At 37.0% G+C, this 21,414-nt stretch overlaps 1 protein-coding gene across 5 annotated transcripts in view; it reads left to right on the top strand.

Moving 5' to 3' along the window:
• KMT2E (lysine methyltransferase 2E (inactive)) overlaps positions 1-21,414 on the top strand; it is a 106,607-nt gene that overhangs the window by 75,087 nt on the left and 10,106 nt on the right. For all 5 annotated transcript variants that reach the window (XM_066240506.1, XM_066240505.1, XM_066240503.1 and 2 more), the window contains 8 exons: positions 372-602; positions 692-822; positions 2,113-2,230; positions 4,030-4,139; positions 9,223-9,487; positions 11,597-11,695; positions 19,410-19,574; positions 19,904-20,212. In XM_066240506.1, the coding sequence (XP_066096603.1) occupies positions 372-602; positions 692-822; positions 2,113-2,230; positions 4,030-4,139; positions 9,223-9,487; positions 11,597-11,695; positions 19,410-19,574; positions 19,904-20,212 (1,428 nt within the window). The remainder of the gene's footprint in view (positions 1-371; positions 603-691; positions 823-2,112; positions 2,231-4,029; positions 4,140-9,222; positions 9,488-11,596; positions 11,696-19,409; positions 19,575-19,903; positions 20,213-21,414) is intronic.

The following is a 21,414-nucleotide window of genomic DNA, read 5'->3' as shown; positions in this document are numbered from 1 at the left end:
GGCAGTCTCTAAAATAAAAAATTTCATATATTATCTTTTTTTTAACCAGTAGTTGACAATGACTCCAAACCTTTGGGTAATTGCAATTTTACTAGTAGTTTCCATTTGGTTATAGTAGTGATGGTGAAACTTGAATTTTTGCTCTTTTGACTTGACTTAGCTTTCTTCAGTTTTCTAGATCACATTTGTGTGGCATACAGTATAAACATGTAGTAAACTGCTCGTTTGTGGTCTTCTTTTCACTAGGGCCAACTTAGAAAGCCTAACTTATTTCTAGTTTATATTAATATTTTATATAGATCATTGTTGATTTTGTGTGTGTATAAATATTTTAAGTCCAGATTTTAATGCTTACTTTGCTGTGGTTTTAGGGTTCAGCTCCAGAGATTGATCCTTCATTTGATGGTTCAAATTTTGGATGGGAAACAAAAATCAAAGCATGGATGGATCGATATGAAGAGGCAAATAATAACCAGTATAGCGAAGGTGTTCAGAGGGAGGCTCAGAGAATAGCTCTGAGATTAGGCAGCGGAAATGACAAAAAAGAGATAAATAAATCAAATTTGAATACCAACAATTTGCTCTTCAAACCTCCTGTAGAGGTAAATTTATCATTTGCCAAACTGTCAATCTTAACTAGTTAGACTAAAAGCATTCAGGTTTAATCAATCTAACATTTCTCTGATTTTAGAGCCATTTACAAAAAAATAAGAAAATTCTGAAATCTGTGAAAGATTTGCCTCCTGATGCACTTATCATTGAATATAGAGGGAAATTTATGCTAAGAGAACAATTTGAAGCAAATGGATATTTCTTTAAGAGGTATATTCATTTATTGTTCCATATTAGTTTCTTATTGTTATGTATTGAATTTTTGGCTGTTTTGTCAAACTGCTGTGTTTATATGTATCTTGTTTTCCTGAGTGGTCATTATAGCATTTTAAATTGTAGTGTAGTTTGAACAGTGACTAATCATAACTTTTGAACTAAAACATAACAAAAAAATGCAGATTTATTTCTCACTCTCTTACCTGTTTTTATCTTGCTGACACTAAAACAATCTACCTTAAAGATAAACTGCAGCAATATAGGTAGGTGTTAATTAAAAGCTCAATTTCCTGAGATTAGAAGGAATCCTTTCCATCCAGGCAGGACCTTTCCTAATTCCTTGTGAGAACCTGAAAAGACCATTGATGACTGTTAAAGGCAAAACTACTTTCTCTCTACTAAATGATATTAATTGGTCTTAGATTATTGTCACCATTTTCAACTCCCATTCTCTGGGTTGTAATGGCTTTGGAGAGCTCTGCTGTGGTTTGTGATTTTGGGGGGAAATTGATGTGATCCTTTCAGAGCCATTGCTTTCCTGACGTCTAGAAGTATGTTTGCATCTCTAGGGAGATAACATTTCCAGTCTATCTACTATAATTATTAAAAATATTTCCTGGGCCTGACCTGTGGTGGCGCAGTGGATAAAGCGTCGACCTGGAAATGCTGAGGTTGCCAGTTCAAAACCCTGGGCTTGCCCGGTCAAGGCACATATGGGAGTTGATGCTTCCAGCTCCTCCCCCCTTCTCTCTCTCTGTCTCTCCTCTCTCTCTCTCTCTGTCTCTCCCTCTCCTCTCTAAAATGAATAAATAAATAAAAAAATTAAAAAAAAAAAATATTTCCTGTTGTTTTTAAGTTGAGTTTTTACTTAAGATACAAAAGATACATGAGAATCCTTCTCTTTTATATAGCAGATTTGGTTGAAACAATGCTATACATCAAACACTTAAATGCACTATTATGTAGGAACTTTAAAGGCATACTATTATGAGTCCTTTTATAAAGGCAATAGTTGCTTCCTTTTTATATTTTTTTGTAAATTTAAATCTCTACCTCCAATTAATTATCTTTTATTTATGTAAGGTTATAGGAACAGGTAAAAATCTTATTAGCATGAATCAGCCTAGCGGTTAAGAATAGGTTCTGGTATCAGACTGCTTTATATTCAATTCTTGGCTTCACTACTGAATGCTGTTAAGTCTTTTATAATTAATGCTGTAAGTCTTTTAGAAGTTATTTAAACTCAAAAGGTTAATAGTTTATAATGCATTTCTTTTTCTGTAGACCATACCCTTTTGTTTTATTTTATTCTAAATTTCATGGGCTAGAAATGTGTGTTGATGCAAGGACTTTTGGGAATGAAGCTCGGTTCATCAGGCGTTCCTGTACACCCAATGCAGAGGTAAGCTTATAGAAATATTTTGGGAGGCAGGGGTTGGAGGTTTGTAGAATCTGAGTATTAACTACTTAAGTCTAGTAGCCTAAAAAACTTTTTAACTGTTGATACATTTTATACTCCAGCATCTTTCCATTGTGAAAATTTAGTTGATGTTGGTGTTGGTCTTAAAGATTACTTTTCACATTGAAGAAATTGTTATTTTCCTTATAAGAGGATATAGACTTATGTTTGTTCTGGAAGCTCTATATGTATGGCTCAATATATGTTTTGATTTGATTTTAAGGTAGATGACAAATCTGAAAGCTAAAATAGATTTTAAATGTGCTTCAGTAAAATTGTGTTTTAATGTGGAATATAATATTTCTGGTTTTGTTTTGTTTTTTTACATGGAAAAAGTAAACATTTTGATTTTATAGTTAAGAATGTTGGTTTTGCCTGACCTGTGGTGGTGCACTGGATAGGGCATTGACCTGGAACGTTGTGGTTGCTGGTTCAAGACCCCGGGCTTGCGTAGTCAAGGCACATACGAGAATCAACTGCAAGTTGATGCTTCCCGCCCCTCCCGCCCTCCTGCCTTCTGTCTCTCTGTCTCGTCTATTTCTCTCTCAGCCCTCTCTCTAAAAAAATTTAATAAATAAATTCTTTTACAAAACTGTTGGTTTTGAAGCCAGGCTTACTCGATTCATGCCTCTTCTCTTGACTAACTAGATTAATAACCTTGTTTGTGCTTCAGTTTTATCTGTAAAAAAGATGTACTGGAATCTAAAGAAATTATCATGTAAACTACCTACAACAGTATCTGTCATAGAAAAGCATAGTGTTAACTGTACCAATACTGCATTTCATCAAATTAAAGATTCCATCACTTTCAAGACTCCCAAATTCAGAGATGATAAAAGATGAAAAAATGTGCATTGAAGAATTGATGAAATACAGTATTTCCTTTCCTTTCCTTTTTTTTTTTTTTTTTTGAGAGAGAGGGGGAGAGAGGAGAAAGAGAAGCAGCAACTTATAGTTGTGTTACTTTAGTTTTTCATTGATTGCTTCTCATATGTGCCTTGACTGGGGGACTCAAGCTGAGCCAGTGACCTCTTCCTCAAGCCAGCAACCTTGGGATAATGTCGATGATCCCATGCTCAAGCTGGCGACCTCGGGGTTTCAAACCTGGGACCTCAGTGTCCCAGGTCAGTGGCTCTATTGACTGTGCCAGCACCAGTCAGACCAGTATTTTCTTTTTTCTGGGTGAGAAGAGGGGAGATAGTGAGGCAGAATTCTGCATGCGCCGTGACTGGGATCCACACAGTAACCCTATCTGGGGCTGATGTTTGAGTTCCAAACTATTGTTAGCACCTGAGGCTGATGTGCTCCAGTTGAGCTATCCTCAGAGCCCAGGACCACATGCAAATCAATCGAGCCACTGGCTATGGGAGGAAAAGAGGGAGAGAAGGGGGAGGTAAAGCAGGGGGAGAAGCAGAGGATCACTTCTGTGTACCCTGACCGGGAATTGAACCTAGGATGTCCATACGTGGGGCCAATGCTCTATCCACTGAGCCACCAGCCAAGGCTCAACATTTTCTTTTTAAATACCACATGATGGACTGTAGCTTGCATCAAGCTTGCATTAATGTACCTTCTTTCCCAGTTGGTAACCACTGATATATAGTTACAAGTCTTGTAATTAATGCCATATTTTCCAAGTTGTATTTGTGAATTACTTTGAAAAGAACAATTTGCAATTGCAAGATGAGATGCTTCTAAAGATAGAAAGCAATCTATAGAAATAAAAATTATTCTTTTAACAGGTGAGGCATGAAATTGAAGATGGAACCATACATCTTTACATTTATTCTATACAAAGTATTCCAAAGGGAACTGAAATTACTATTGCTTTTGATTTTGACTATGGGAATTGGTAAGTTCAAATCTGTAAATATATCTGTTGTTTCAAAATAGTTCCTTAATGTCCTCAAAAAAATTTAAGTATTGTCCTTTTTATAACTTTTTATTTTTATTTATCACGAGGCAAATAAAAGTACTTGAAAACAAGCATTTTAGTATCAGCTTTCATTACAGCAATGCTTAGTTCTTTTCCAAACTTTCCTTAATTACTATTGTAATGCAAATGCTAATAGTAATTATGATTTAGTAATCCTGATTCAACCATACAACCCTGACCTTGTTTTTTTTATGTATAATTCTTTTATAATTCTGTAAAAGGTAACAAAATAACAGAACTTTCCCCTTTTTAAAACTTGTTTATGTGAGAATTTTTCCCTTTTATTTTTTATTTAAGTATAATTGGTATACAGTATTATATTAGTTATATTAGGTTCAGGTGTTTGATATAGTGATTCAGCATTTTTATGCCTTATAGCATGGCAATCCTACTAATCCTAATATCTGTTATCATGCAAACATCAGAGTATTATTGGCAATATTCCATGCTTTTTTCACCCGTACCTTTACCCTCTTTCCATCTGAGAACCATCCCTTTGGTCTCTGTTTCTGATTCTGTTTTTGCTTTGTTTGTTCATTTGTTTTGTTTTTGAGATTCCACATATAAGTGAAACCACAGTCTGTCTGACATTTCACTTAGTGTAATATTATCTGGATCCATCTATGTTGTTGCAAAGGACAAAATTTCATTCTTTTTTATTAGTGGGGATAATTTGTTGTATGTGTTTATGTGTGTTCATCTACTGATGGGCAACTAGGTTGTTTCCATATCTTGGCTATTGTCACTAATGCTGCAGTGAACTTTGGGATGCATATATCTTTTCAAATTAATGGTTTTTATTTTCCTTTGATAAATACTCAGAATCTGTTTATTTATGGTTGTATGTTAGATCTATTTTCAGTTTTTTGAGGGATTTCCATACTGGTTTACATAGTTGCACCAATCTGCAGCCCCACCAACAGGTGCTTACCAACATATTACTTGTTGACTCTTTGGTAGTAGCTATTCTGACTGGTGTGAGGTGGTATCTTATTGTGTGTTTATTTTTATTATTTTTAGTGTGTGTGTGTAGGGGAGTGGGAAACAGACAGGAAGGGAGAGATGTGAAGCATCAATTCATAGTGTGGCACTCTTAGTTGTTCATTGATTGCTTCTCATACGTGCCTTGATGTGTGTTTGGGGGTGTGCCTCAAGCTGGGCCAATGACTCCTTGCTCAAGCCAGCGACCATGGGATTAGGTCAATGATCCCATGCTCAAGCCAGCAATCTCAGGGTTTCAAACCTGGGACCTCAGTGTCCCAGGTCAGTGCCCTATGTACTGCATCACCACTGGTCAGGCATTTAGTCCTTACATTTAAGTCTTTAATCCATTTTGAGTTTATTTTTGTATATGGTGTAAGAGAGTGTACCCTGCCTGATCTGTGGTGGCACAGTGGATGAAGCATCAACCTGGACTGCTGAGGTCGCCAGTTCGAAACCCTGGGCTTGCCTGGTCAAGGCACTTATGGGAGTTGAAGCTTCCTGCCCCTTCCCATCCCCCATTTTCTCTCCCTCTCCCTCTCTCTTCTCTCTAAATCTTAAAAAAGAAAAGAGTGGACCAATTTTTTTTTCACATGTATCTATCTGTTCAGTTTTTCCAACACTGCTTGTTGAAGAGATTGTCATTTCTCTATTTTATATTCTTGCTTCCTTTGTCCCTAAATAGTATCTAGAATTTTGTATATGTTAAAATTATATGTAAATTATAATCTTTATGATTTTTCATTCATGTTTTCTCATTCATTACTTCTGTGATATTCAGTTCTGTTGTAATGTGCAGCTCTAGTTCATTTCTTTTCACTGTTGATGTTATTTATCCATTCCACTATCGGTGGACCTTTAGATTTACAAAAATGCGTCCTATGGCTTTATGAACCTGTCTGAATGTATACATGTTCTCTCCAGAATAGGGGTTGTAGACTTTGTACTGCTTCAGTTTATATTAAACATAGGCGATTGATAAGTTTATGCTATTCCCAGTTTTACTTCCTTGCTCCACTTTACTGTACTTTAAAAATTGATGTTAATCTCTATGAAATAACATGCTTTTATATTTTTAATTACATTATTCTTAATTATTTTATGGACCCAAGGATCTTTTAATATATTTGTGATTTTGGCTTTCCTGTCTTATGAATTGTATAATCATCTGTTTATTTTTTTCTGTTAGGTAGTCTTTTAAGTTTTTTGGGGGGCATTATAAACATTTCGTTTTATTTCTTCCAATTCTATATTTTGTTTTTAAAATTTTGTGTGGTAGCCTATTTAATTGCAGAGGTTTAAATGTTCACTTTTATTTCTATCATTGAAAACTATCTTCTTTCAGTATGCATCTCTATTTGATTGTTGGAGTTAGATTTATCATGATACTTTAAGTGTTTCCTTTTAGGCCCTTTCTCTCCTTCATGATTAAAATTTTAGCAAAATGGTTCTTTGCTCATTGACTTAAGAGACTGTATCCCATAGTGGTTAAGAACACATGCTTTTTAGCCCTGGCCGGCTGGCGCAGTAGATAAAGCAACAGCGTGGCGTATGGACATTCCGGGTTTGATTCCTGGTCAGGGCACACAGAAGAATCAACCATCTGCTTCTCTCGTCCTCCTGTTCCCTCTGTTCTCCCTCTTTTCCCTTCCGCAGCCAGTGGCTCAATTGCTTTAAGCACCAGCTCTGGGCGCTGAGGATAACTCATCAGAGCTTCAGCCTCAGGTTGATTCTAGCATTGACCCCAGGTTGGGGTTGCTAGGTGGATTCCAGTTGGGGCACATGTGGGAGTCTATCTCCCATCCTCTTAAAAAAAAAAAAAAAGAGTACAAGCTTTTTTTTTTTTAATTTTTATTTATTCATTTTTTAGAGAGGAGAGGGAGGGACAGAGGGAGAGAGAGAGAGAGAGAGAAGGAGGGAGGAGCTGGAAGCATCAACTCCCATATGTGCCTTAACCAGGCAAGCCCAGGGTTTCAAACCGGCGACCTCAGCATTTCCAGGTCGACGCTTTATCCACTGCACCACCACAAGTCAGGCTTTTTTTTTTTCTTTTGACAGTCAGAGTGAGGAACAGATAGGGAAGCCTCAGTTCTCTGTTGTGGCACCTTAGTTGTTCATTGATTGCTTTTTCATATGTGACTTCACTGGGGGCCTACAGCAGAGCAAGTGACCCCTTGCTCAAGCCAGTGGCCTTGGGCTCAAGCCAGCGACCATGGGGTCATGTTTATGATCCCATGCTCAAGCCAGCGACCCCACACTCAAGCCAGCGACCTTGGGGTTTCGCACCTGGGTCCTCTGCATCCCAGTCTGATGCTCTTTCCACTGTGCCACTGCCTGGTCAGGCAAGAATACAAGCTTTTTATGTCTGGTTTCCAATTTTAGCTTGGTAACTTGCTATGTAACCTTGGACCAGTTTCTTCATCTGTGTGCCTTAGTACCTCTTATATACTATGAGAATAATAATGCTCACCTGTCAGGGATTTTTTTTGAAGATTCAATGAGTTAATGTGTTTAAAACAGTTCTGTGTACAGTATGAGTGCTTAATACACATTAGCTGTTGCCATCATTATTTTCAGTTCTGTCAGCCTGAAATCTAAGAAGACACCTAGAAAGAGTTTCAAGCTAGTTTCTATCAATATCTGATTTAAGGAGGTGAGAAGTAGAACATTAATGTTTGAATTCTTTCTGATTCAAAGAAATAGGTAATTTGACAGTTTGAACTGTACCTTTCTACCAGTGTTATAAGTGGATGAGTAGTAGTATTAGAAACCTGAAAAAGTAAATTATTTTTATTGTGAATAAACATTAAATTATATACTTAAAACATGCAAAGTAGAAGGCTTTATTTAATGCAGGTTTGGGAATTTAGCCTGTATCCTAGAGATGAACTAAATCTTGGTGGTAGAGAAAGAAAAGATCATAGAATTAAGAAATATTAAAAGATAAAAAGTGTGGCCTTTAGCCCTGTGTGGCTCAGTTGGTTACAGCGTCATCCCAATAGACCAAGGTTGCAGATTCAATTACCAGTCAGGGCGCATATAAGAATCAACCAATGAATTCATGAGTGGGTGGAACAAAACATTGATGTTTCTCTTTCTCTCTCTCTCAAGTCAATAAATAAAAATTAAAAAAATAACCTGACCAGGCAGTGGCGCAGTGGATAGAGCATTGGCCTGGGACACTGAGGATGCAGGTTCAGAACCCTGAGGTTGCTGGCTTGAGCATGGGCTCACCAGCTTGAGCGTGGGGTCATAGGCATGACTCCATGGTTGCTGCCTTGAGCCCAAAAGTCACTGGCTTGAAGCCCAAGATCGCTGGCTTGAGCAAGGGGTCACTGGCTCAGCTGGAGTCCGATTCTCTCATATATGTCATCAGGGCATATATGAGAAAGCAATCAATGAACAACTAAGGTGCCACAACTATGAATTGATGCTTTTCATCTCTCTCCCTTCCTTATTTGATAGAGGGAATACTTTTAAGCAGGGCAAAGGAAGCATTACCTGAAATTTTTCCAAGGAAGCTTTTTAAAGAAACCTGGTTATTGAAAAATTTTAAAGTATAAGAGAAACTAGTTAAGATTTGGCATATATCATAGCTAGCATTTTTTTTCAAGTTAGGTGAAATTTCTGGTCAGTATTTTGTCATTTGTATATATACTTTATAACGTTCTGGGACCTTTTAAGTAAATGTGATTTTTGCCCTAATGTGAGCCAAAGTATCATTTTACCTAAAAAGCTTCGGTTTTAACTTACTGGATTTTTTTTCTTTTCTGTAAACCATTATTAGTTATCCTTATGATTGAAGGCCCAGAAATAAACTTTTATTAAATTGTTTTTGAAAATAAACAAGAAAATAAAATTTTTTTGTCATAGTTACCAGTAATGCAAATTAGTTAAAAGTAAGGATTGCTTATAATTAGTAATACTGTACAATTTTTTGGAGCTGCAGCTTAAGATGAACTAGAAAATTTTACATGTTTTTGGTTTTGAATAAATTTTTAACTGGTTATCTTTCCAGTAAGTACAAGGTGGACTGCGCATGCCTCAGAGAAAATCCAGAGTGCCCTGTTCTAAAACGTAGTTCTGAATCCATGGAAAACATCAACAGTGGTTATGAGACCAGGAGGAAAAAAGGAAAAAAAGAAAAGGATGTTTCAAAAGAAAAAGATACACAAAATCAGAATATTACTTTGGATTGTGAAGGAACAACCAATAAAATGAAGAGCCCAGAAACTAAACAGAGAAAGCTTTCTCCACTGAGACTATCAGTATCAAATAATCAGGTACTGAATTACTCACTGATTCTTAATGAAAGCAGTTTAACAAAGAAAAATAATTTGTCAGATTTTAACCTTTTTTTGTTTTATGTAAAATGGTTTAAATTTTTAAAGTCCGTTCTGTTAATGAACTACTTATATAGTTTCTGCTAGAATTTGTACAGCATTTGTTATACTACTAAGAAACTCCTTGTGGACCTGGCTAGTTGTTTCAGTCAATAGAGCATTGCCCTGGTGTGTGGAAGTCCTGGGTTTGTTCCCCAGTCAGGGCACACAGGAGAAGTGACCATCTGCTTCTCTCCCCTCCTTCTGCTTCTCTCTCTCTTCCTCTCTCGCAGCCAGTGGCTTGATGGTGGTTTGAGTGTTGGCCTCAGGCACTGAGGATAGCTTGGTTGATTCGAGTATCAGCCCCTGATGGGGGTTCCAAGTGGATCCCAGTCAGGGTGCGTGCAGGGGTCTTTCTATCACCCCTCCTCTCGCTTAAGAAAAATCTTTGCAGAATGGAATATAAGATTTTTGGGGGCTGAGTAATTAAAAAAAAATTCTTCAGGTTGCATTGTTCTTATATTCATTGTAATTGTTCTTATTTAGTCTTAAACCATAAAACTTCCTTTCCTTTAATATTTAGGACATTCTTAAATCAGTTATATACGGTGGCAGATAAAGTGTCTTTTTTTTTTTTTTTTTTTTTTTACAGAGAGAGGGATAGACAGGAACGGAGAGAGATGAGAAGCACCAATCATCAGTTTTTCATTGCGACACCTTAGTTGTTCATTGATTGCTTCCTCATATGTGCCTTGATTGTGGGCCTTCAGCAGACCGAGTAACCCCTTGCTCAAGCTAGCGACCTTGGGTTCAAGCTGGTGAGCTTTGCTCAAACCAGATGAGCCTGTGCTCAAGCTGGTGACCTTGGGGTCTCTAACCTGGGTCCTCCGCATCCCAGTCCAACGCTCTATCCACTACACCACCGCCTGGTCAGGCCAGATAAGGTTTTTGAGAGGCCCTGGCTGGGTGGCTTAGTGGCTTAGTGGATAAAGCATCGTCCCAGCACACTGAGGTCACTGGTTTGGCCCCTGGACAAGTTCCTGGTCAGGATACATTTGAGAAGCAATCAATGAGTGCACAACTAAGTGGAACAAGTTGATTCTTCTCTCTTTCTCCCCCCTTCCTCTCTCTTCCTCCTTCCCTCTTTCTCTCCCTCCCTCCCTTCCTCCCTCCACCAATAGAAAAAAATTAAAAGAAAAAAAGATTTTTAAGAGAAAATTTTCTTAAAAACACAAGATTGTTTTGGGGAAAGGATTTGGCCTATACTTCTGCCCTTCAAGGAAATACTTTGTTGTATGTCCCCTAAACAAATGAAAGTTAGGAGGGATCATTTAAATGTAAAAATTAATGGTTTAGTCATCTCAGTACCCTATCTTCTAGGAATAATTTTTCTTAAGTTTTAAATTGAAAATTTATTGAGCACTTGGTATTTGTAGGCACTGGGTTTTGTGAAATAATTTGCTTTGGGGGAAGAAGAAAAACAGAAGGCTATCCTATCATATTTGACCTTGTGGGCTCTATTGATAAGAACATTATTAACTAGAACTTTAGGTGAGAGGAGGAGAGATAGTGAGATTCCCACATGCACTCCGAGTGGGATCCAACTGGCAGCCCCATCTAAGGACAATGATCAAGTCACAAGCTATTTTTAGCACCTGAGGCTGATACACTCAGACCAACCGAGCCATTCTCAGCGTCTGGGGCGCCCATACTCGAACTAATTAAACCACTGGCTGTTGGAGGGGAAAAGGGAGAGGAGGAGGAGGAGAGAAGTAGATGGTTACTTCTCCTGTGTGCCCTGACCAAGAATTGAACCCAGGACGTCCATACACCAGGCCGACGCTCTATCCACTGAGCCACCAGCCAGGGCAACTAGAACTTTAAAAAGTAAAAATTGATTTTGAAAAGTTTCTTGAATTAGGAAACCAGTTTTAAATTTTTAAAATGGATTTGAGTAGGCTTGTAATTTTTATATAGAATTAGTTGTGGTTGAACATTTAAAATAGTTCAGTACCTCTAATTGTATGTGGAGTTGGTAGTTTCCATAAAGCAGTCATTTCTATCTTTCAGGAACCAGATTTTATTGATGATATAGAAGAAAAAACTCCCATTAGCAATGAAGTAGAAATGGAATCAGAGGAGCAGATTGCAGAAAGGAAAAGGAAGATGGTAAGTTGGGAAGCTAGTAGCCACTTCATGCTGTCACTTGGCTTAGTGACATTTCCTTTCATACTCTTCTTTGTTCGAAGTTGGCAAACAGTCATGTGCCACTGAGCATTTGTTTGGCTTTGTCATTACCATTCAAGTTACTTTGACTAATTTTTTATTTTTACTGTATGTTCAATAGACATTTTAGACTGCACGACATTTAAGAAACTTTTTAAACATTTATGAAGTTGAGAACTATTAATAAATTGTAATGCCAGAATAATTGTTGCAAAATATCTTTCATTAGCTAAATGTATCCTTTCTCTTCATAATTTAATGTAAAATAAAAATGGAATCATAAAGTTTATAGCACCAAATAAATGACATAAAAAAATTCCACTGTTTGGTAGCTATTTATCTCATACTATCATAAAATCAGGTTTTAATTAAAATAAGTTTAATATTTATATTCCTTATACTATATTTGCAAATATTTGTATAAAAACTAGGACAAGATATTTTCTTACTATCCATGTTAATTAGCCACCGATACAGTGTTTAGGCTAGTTAAATGTTATGTAGTTTGCCCTGAGATTTGAAAATGACTTTACACAATAATCTTAGTATGGATTTTCTGCAGTCCCTTCTATTTTACATGCTCCCTACTGCCCGTTTTAGTGATTTCCATGGAAACTCGGGTCAGATTAGGGGTAGTTAGGGGTAGGATCTCTAGAATTGGGTTATTGTAGGCCTACTTAATGTAAATCTGTTTTATTGTCTTGATGATCTTTTCTCTAGTAATGAGTCATTGTTGATATTCAAAATTGTGAAAGCAATGCAGAACTGTTTCATAGTCTCAGTAATTCATGTAGAGGTAGGAGAAAAGAAAAATATAGGAGAAAATATTGGAGGTTATTAAAAAAAGTTCTTCCTCTATCTAAAGCAGGGGTCGGGAACCTTTTTGGCTAAGAGAGCCATGAACGCCACATATTTTAAAATGTAATTCCGTGAGAGCCATACAACGACCTGTGTACCTTACGCATTATCCAATAAAAATTTGGTGTTGTCCTGGAGGACAGCTGTGATTGGCTCCAGCCACCCGCAATCATGAACATGAGCAGTAAGAAATGAATGGATTGTAATACATGAGAATGTTTTATATTTTTAACGTTATTATTTTTTTTATTAAAGATCTGTCTATGAGCCAGGTGCAGCCATCAAAAGAGCCACATCTGGCTCGCAAGCCATAGGTTTCTGACCCCTGATCTAAAGGAACTATATAGAACCTTTTGCTAGATTCAGTTACATCTAAATTACCTGTAGCTGTCCAAATTATCCTTTCTCGACTAGATTTTTTTATTGGACTGTTCATTCCAAAATTGTCACAGCCTTTGTACTAATTCTGCAGGAACTTCTAACGTACCAATTTAGGTTATTACTGGTTTCTGTATGAGGCATGTGTCTGGTAGGAGGAACTTTTTTTTCTCAGTTGTTTATAACAACTGCTTAAAAAAAAAATTAAAAATATATATATATGAAATTTAAAAAGAAAAGAACCCTGGAAGTTTGTTCTTGCTCATACAGTAATTTTATTCAGACTGCAAACTGTGTTTGAAAGTTTATGTGACTGTGGCACTACTTTAAAAATATATCCTTTCATCAGTGCTAAGAAAGGCAGTGGCACTTAGACCATCCATTTTCAGATCCCAGAAGAAAATAGAGATACCTTTTTGCTGATGTTGAACATGGCAAAACTTTGGATAGACAACAAAAAGGCTTTCTTGGGAGTCCATTTTTTTTTGGTCCTGATTTTGCCTGTTAGCATGCTATATTAATATAGAATACTTCATTTTTATACCCATCTTAGCATATTCATTTTATTATGTCAATGAAGTGGCTGTGTGCTGCTGAATGTTTTTCATAGGAATGAAATGTGAAAAACTTGAAAAAGCGTGTTTAGAATTTGGAATTTTAAGGGGATAAGAAATATTTTTAAATCTTTGGCTTAATGACTTGTAAGCCTTCAGAGTCAATTGCAGTATTATTTCTAATTTGTACATTTGCTTTGATATTTTAATTATAGAATTTTTAGATACACTCAAATAAGAATGCAAAAGTATGCATCCTGTGATTCTTAAGCAATTGGTATGGTTGTTTCCCTGCCAAAATATTAGTATTTGTGAAGACCAAGATAGTTGTGAAGTTTAAATACTAATCAGCATTTATTTTTTAGACTTTTATATTGGTTAGGTTAACATCAGTAGTTGGGAAGAGAAGCTCAACACCTGAGAAATATGTGTATGTCAAACTGATTTAAATTTTCTCTTGTGACAATAAAGACTTTATCCTAATGGGTATAATAGGAAATACTAGTTCTCATGTGTGTTCACTAAATTGGGATAGCAGAGGAGTCAGTCATACTCTCCCAGATAAATACCACTTGGTGTTCAAATTCAAATATAATAAAGCCCATCCTTGTAGTGTAGCTTGGACTATATTAATTGAATTGACCATTTTTACCTACACAAATGGCGATTTCATATACAGCCTGATATTTAACATTTTGCTCAGTATTTTCATTATTGGCTTGATCTTCTTGGTGATAATGGAAGGTAATGTCTGTGCCTTTAGGGTTACTTTCAAAAACAATATTCTGCAGCAAGAAGTGTGGTAAAGGAGATAGAAGAAATGATAGCTTATAGCTGGGGTTTGGGGGGATCATGAACTAGGTAGTATTGATGACGAACCTCCCGAGTAGGGTTTAAAGTGCAGATTAGTTTACAGCTGAAGTTTATGACATTGAATGGATGGTTATTTCTCTAGGGGACATAGCCTGGAGGTATTTATAAATGTGAGAAATCATATTTGGCTGAGATTATAGTCTGGTATTTTGGAGGGAAGGGAAAATATTGTACAGGGAGCTAAGGTTGATTGGTTGATGATTTCATGAAAACTATTCAAATCTCACTATGTGGGCAGGGTAGAAAGCTATTTTTTTTTTATTAACATTGTCCCCTTTCCTCCATTATAATTTTATCTTTTTCTTTTTCCTCTTAAAAAGTTACCTGTTTATGAAAGCAAACTTGTGGCCAAATGGTATGGAACTGAATAGATAGATGGTTTTTGGACATTTCCTTTTTAGCTAATAAGAAATATTTCTTAGGTAGTAGGTTGAAATTAACTTGGGAGATTCTGACAGTCAGTCTAGTTAAGTTATGGCAGTTGAAATATAGTAGGCTTTTTATACTTATAGGAGTCCAAAATGAGGGCACTATTGAGTAGACACCCCTAGATAACATAGGTGAGATGGGGTGGAGTGGGGTGGGGTTTGGTGACCATAACCTTGTCAGAAGTAAAGAGTGTGTGCACAAGGGGGTTAGATATTGGGAATTCACCTTATTTTGTTGAATTAACAAGTGACTAATTAAAAAACAAAATCTTGGAAAGATTTAAATTAAAAGGGAGGCTTGTTTCCCCTTCCCATTTGAAATTCATGAAAAGAACCTTCTTTAATATATTAAATATCTTTAATATATTCAATTAAATATATATAAAATTAAAAAAATAATTTTCCATAACCTTATGGAAAGACTATTTTGGGAATAGTTTTGGTTAATATTTGATGGCCTGTTATAGTCAGATTTCCTAAACTGGGGTCCATGGAAGGTGGTTCAGAATGATAGAAATTGCAGAAACAATAAAAGGAATATGAAAGAATAGTCAGCCAGGTATAAGATTCTTGAACTTGTCAAGCAGCTAGGATAATCTAGAATTAATTGTCTAGCACTAGGATATAAACTACATAAGGGCAAGACTTTGTAGTTTTTTCATTTTCGTAGACCTACCTCCTGATGGGGGGGTGGGGTGGGGGTGGTTGGCTTTTATAAAAGTAGGTGATCAATAAATGAACCTACTAATGTTTTATGGCAGCCATGTGAGGAAAGATGTCTTGGGAGTGTGAACTAAATGAAACTTCCCTATAGGCTTTCCAGAATGCAGGATTCCTCATTATTTTATCAGCCCTCATCCTTCAAATTAAAAAGTATCCCACAATTCAAATTTAGAATGTTTTGTGAAAAAGAGCTCTGTGACCAGTTGAGTTTAGTAAATGGCACACCACATCCCCAACTTTGAGATTCCCAGTATACAGATAATAAAATGACTTTGAGATTTGGACAGGTATAGGCTTAGAATGAGTAATGGTTAAAGAATATATAGGTCTTAGTAGTAGCCTTATGTTACAAGTATAATTTAAACTACACATAAAGCACAGATGTTAGGACAGTCTACTGCTGGGTTCGATTAGGACTCCTAATTTCTCGAATCCCCTGAAGAGTGAGCTGTAATTACGTCAAGCTATACACAAAATTGTTATTTTACAGTTAGCTCTATCTATGGGTGGTAAATTTGCATTAATTAAATAGAGACACTACGTCAGGTTATGTATCAAAGAACACATTAGATGCAGTGGTAAATATAAAAAGCCTGATGACATGAACCTTAAGGAATTTAAAAGTTGATCAGTACGCTAATTTTTCTCATGTAAAAAATCAGATATCATACATTTCCAACATTTATGTTTTAAGATGAAGGTGGGTTAAAGCTATAAGGATATCTGTTCAGTGCTTTCAGTTAACAGTTATAGTAAATGTAGAACAGTTATGTTTTATTTCACTTAATACAGAGAGTCAGTGGTTGTTAACTGGAAAGAGTAAATCAGAAGCCAAGAAATCTGGATAATTACAGCAGTGCCTTTGAGTGAGTCACTTAATATACACGGGCTTAGATTTCTTAAGCAGCATAGGACTAGATTATTTTTTAAGATCCTGACCAGCTCAAAAAGATTGAGTTATCTCTAAATATTTTGCTTTGACTCTCAAGTAGTCATATTATTTATAAGGGAGTTCAATTACTAATTTTGACTTTAGTCTTTTTTTTTTTTTTTTTGTATTTTTCCGAAGTTAGAAGCGTCAGACAGACTCCCGCATGCGCCCGACCAGGATACACCTGGCATGCCCACCTGGGGATGTTGCTCTTTTGTGGCAGGAGTCATTCTAGCGCCTGAGGCGGAGGCCATGGAGCCGTCCTCAGCACCCAGGCCAACTTTGCTCCAGTGGAGCCTTGGCTGCGGGAGGGGAAGAGAGAGACAGAGAGGAAGGAGAGGGGAAAGGATGGAGAAGCAGATGGGTGCTTCTCCTGTGTGCCCTGACCAGGAATCAAACCTGGGACTTCCACACGCTGGGCCAACGCTCTACTGCTGAACCAACCAGCCAGGGCCAAATGAGTTTAGTCTTTGTATCAAATAATTTTACATCTGATCCTCACACTCACCATCCAAAATAAGTGAATACTGGACTATGTCAAAGAAATTTCTTTTGGCATAAATTCATATTCATTTAGAAAATCCTGGATAATCATGATATAGAAAAGGCTTGTGGGAATTTTTTTTTAACCCATAAAATGAATTTTGCAAAAGTAAGTTTAAGTTTCTTCCTTGAAGAATGTACTTTCCCCAAGAGTTAGACACAATAATTAATGATTACTTTTTCCTCTCCCCACCCGACCCCACTGAACAAATGAAGCAATTATGACAATTATCTTTCACAGCTACTGCAGATTTTTGAATGTAGGGTTTTAGAAAACCCCAGAGGTATGGAGACAGGGATTTTATAGAGTCATAAAATGAAAGGGGATTGGGTAAGGTGATTTTAAAAGACCAGGGATGAATTATCTGATAATTCAGCTTTAAAACTCCCACCTCTAATAAAATGACCATTTTTGTACCTGTGCTTTTTATTTAAGATGCAGATAGGCATCTATGAACAAGTAATTTTACCTCTTTGGACCTGTTTCCTTACCTGTAAAATAAAGAGGGTGAGGATAACATATTTTGTGAGAGTGACAAGTTTGCAGTATGGCAGTTGAACTACAGTCGCCCCTTGTCATATTGCAGTTCACTTTTCGTGGTCTCACTGTATCGCAGACTTTTAAACTGTATATATATAATTTTGTATTGTGGATATTTCACTATATAGAGGGATTTTGCGGTATATAGGTATTTTTATATTTTTAAATTATTTCTGTGGTAAAATAAGCATAGTAAGCGTGGGAAAGGTTTATAAGAGTGTGAGGAGGGTTTATAAAGCCTTAAAAGATATGTAAATAATAAAATAAAGGTCGCTACTTCACGAATTTTTGCTTATGGGGGGGGTTAGACAAGGGGACCACTGTACTTAGAAACTTAAAATATTCTATTCTTAGAGCAATTTTGCTGACATATACTACTTTGTTTCCTTCCTGAATATATCAAAGAAAGGAAAAATACAGGAAGAGTAAGCAGTAGGTTCCAGAGTTGTAGGTGTCCTGATGCTTGAATCTCTGCTTACGATTTCTGGAACTAAAGCCCCAATGTTGAGAAGACCATGCAGCCCCACCCACCCTGAGTTTCTGATCTTCTCAACAATAGAGGAAACACAAATGGATATGAGCATCACAACCGGGTATTTTGATTTGGAGAACTAGACAGGAGTGTGCTATTTATTTATTTATTTATTAAATTTTTTCTGAAGCTGGAAACGGGGAGAGACAGTCAGACTCCCGCATGCGCCTGACCGGGATCCACCCGGCACGCCCACCAGGGGCGACGCTCTGCCCACCAGGGGGCGATGCTCTGCCGCTACCAGAGCCACTCTAGCGCCTGGGGCAGAGGCCAAGGAGCCATCCCCAGCGCCCGGGCCATCTTTGCTCCAATGGAGCCCCGGCTGCGGGAGGGGAAGAGAGAGACAGAGAGGAAGGAGGGGGGGGTGGAGAAGCAAATGGGCGCTTCTTCTATGTGCCCTGGCCGGGAATCGAGCCCGGGTCCCCCACACGCCAGGCCGACGCTCCACCGCCGAGCCAACCGGCCAGGGCCAGGGTTGTGCTTTTTGTTTCTCCCTGAAAGCTGAAGCATCTATATGCCAGGCCCACAGGCCAAGGCTCTGGGTCTTGGTTTTAACATTCTCTTTGGAGAGAACTGATGCTCAAAGGAACTCTTGCTGTTCCTCAGTGCCTGCCTTGAACTGTCAGTGTAAGACAAGAGCAGAAGGAAGTGGAATGCCTTATAAGCAACAGAACCCATGTAGAAGTAATAATTAACACTTCTGGAATGCCTGCCATTATCCAAGTACTGTTGAAAACTTAACGGCTATTTTCTATTTGAAATCTAATAATTCAGTGAAGTGTAAGTATTATTACATTTTCTAAGAAGCTGAAAAGTTAATTAGGGTTGTAAAGTTGCCTCTGTTCATGGAGACAGTAAATGACCACAAGTCACAATCTGAACCCAGGACTTCACCCCCAATACCCTGCTACAATATATCAGTAATATATTCACTCCTTAGGTTTATAAAAATTTAACCTTTCAACATTAGAACTTTGGATCTTATTTTAAAAGGCTGAGTTTTGTTATAGAGGAAATATTTTCAGTTTGATACAGTATTTGAGATAAAATTTTGTTTTGCTTTACCCATAATCTTTAAGTGTTCCTTTCATGAAATATATTTGTAATGTCAGAGCTTACCACAATGTTTGGCATTCCAAAAGATCTTGAATAAATGTGTTCCCCATATCTACCATCAGAAGTATATTGCTAACATATATCATAAAAATTATTTTGTAAATTTTCTGTTAACATTTTGACTTTAGAATTTTACTTCAGAGCAAATAATTTATGTCACTTAAAATTTAAATTTTATAGACAAGAGAAGAAAGGAAAATGGAAGCAATTCTGCAAGCTTTTGCTAGACTGGAAAAAAGAGAGAAAAGAAGAGAACAAGCTCTGGAAAGGATCAGCACGGCCAAAACAGAGGTCAAAGCAGAATGTAAAGACGCACAGGTTGTCAGCGATGCTGAAGTTATTCAGGTACCTGGTATCGTTCAGGTCGTTATTTTTTCACCCTTAAACACTTTCCAGTAAAATATCCATACCTGATTTAATGTCTATTAGCCTTTCAATAGCATTTTTCAAATCTCATGATAATTTAGACTTGTGATACAAGAATCTAATTGTTTTATTATTGAGAGTAAGAAAAAATTTAATTATGTCAATTTAGTATGTATTGGAATTCATAAAGAAAGTTGGGGAGGTTAGCTCTGAGGTAGATTAATGCTGTTAGATCTTAGTTTCTCACTTATGTAAACTAACATTTAAAGTTTCATTCACAAGTTTTGTTCTGTTGTATTTTGACTTAGGAACAAGCAAAAGAAGAAACTGCTAATAAGCCAACTCCTGCCAAAGTGAATAGAACTAAACAGAGAAAAAGTTTTTCTCGCAGTAGGACTCATATTGGACAGCAACGCCGTAGACACAGAACTGTCAGCATGTGTTCGGATATCCAGCCATCTTCTCCTGATATAGAAGTTACTTCACAACAAAATGATATTGAAAATACTGTACTTGCAATAGAGCCAGAAACTGAAAGTGCACTAACAGAAATAATTACTGAATCAGAGGTTCCAGCACTTAATAAATGTCCTATGAAGTACCCCAAAACAAAGAAGGTATGACTCTAGCAACTGTTTTGTTAAATATACTTGTTTTTAAAATTCAGTCTGAGGCCCTGGCTGGTTAGCTCTGTTGGATTAGTGTTGTTCTGAAACACCAAGGTTGTAGGTTCAATCCCTGGTCAGGGCACATAGAGGAAGCGGCTAGTAGTGTATAATTAAGTGGAGCAACAAATGAATGCTTCTCTCTCTCTCCTCCTCCTCCTTTCCTCTCTAAAATCAAATCAATTAAAAGAAATCAGTCTATAACATCTCACAAGAAACAGAATAGTTTTTATACTTGCTAGCTATATTTTAATTATGTCAATATAGTATGTACTGAAATGCATAAAGAGCTAATGAGAATTGCAAAACCTATAAAATCAGTTAATATGATGTTTGCATTATTGTTATGAAGACAATATTGAGTACACCAAGATTTGCTTTTAGTATTCCAATTCAGGATTGCTTTAAATAATTTTGCCTACCCTATGAAATAAATTTGCACTTATCACAAATAACTGGTTTTAGATGTTATTCTTTCCTTGGTATTTGTAGTTTTTACAAATTCATATTATAGACAGATTGTAAGAATTACATGTGAAGAAATTGTGGATTTCCATAGAATGTACTGAGAATGAAAATTTATAAGGAAGGATATAGTTTTACATCAATTAGTAAAAATCTTTGAAAACCTACCATTAAATTTAATGAAGCAGTTATGGGAAACTATTAACTGAAATAAACCAACCTGAGTTCAGAAACTACAGAATATCATTTTAAAAAAATTATGTAAGCGAGAGGAAGGGAGATAGAAATAGACTCCCACACGTGCCCTGACTGGGATCCGGCCGGTGACCCCTGTCTGGGGCCGATGCTCTGCCCATCTGGGGCCATGCTTGCAACTAAGCTATTTCCAGTGCCTGACATAGAAGCTCCATAGAGCCATCCTCAGCGCCCAGAGCCTATGTGCTCGAATCAGTTGAGCCATGGCTGTTGGAGAAGAGAGAAAGAGAAAGGGGACGGAGAAGGGGAGAAGTAGATGGTCACTTCTCCTGTGTGCCCTGACCAGGAATCCAACCCAGGGCTTCCACATGCTGGGTCAATGCTCTGCCACTGAGCCAACTAGCCAGGGTCCAGAACATCCTTATGAAGCTTCTGCTTTCCTCCCACTTTTGAAGAGTATAGCAGACATCCAATGTAGTAATCCTTGGGCTCTT

Source organism: Saccopteryx bilineata, chromosome 7 (genome assembly GCF_036850765.1).
Source record: "Saccopteryx bilineata isolate mSacBil1 chromosome 7, mSacBil1_pri_phased_curated, whole genome shotgun sequence".
Lineage (NCBI taxonomy): Eukaryota > Metazoa > Chordata > Mammalia > Chiroptera > Emballonuridae > Saccopteryx > Saccopteryx bilineata.
This window is presented reverse-complemented; position numbering and strand designations above follow the sequence as displayed.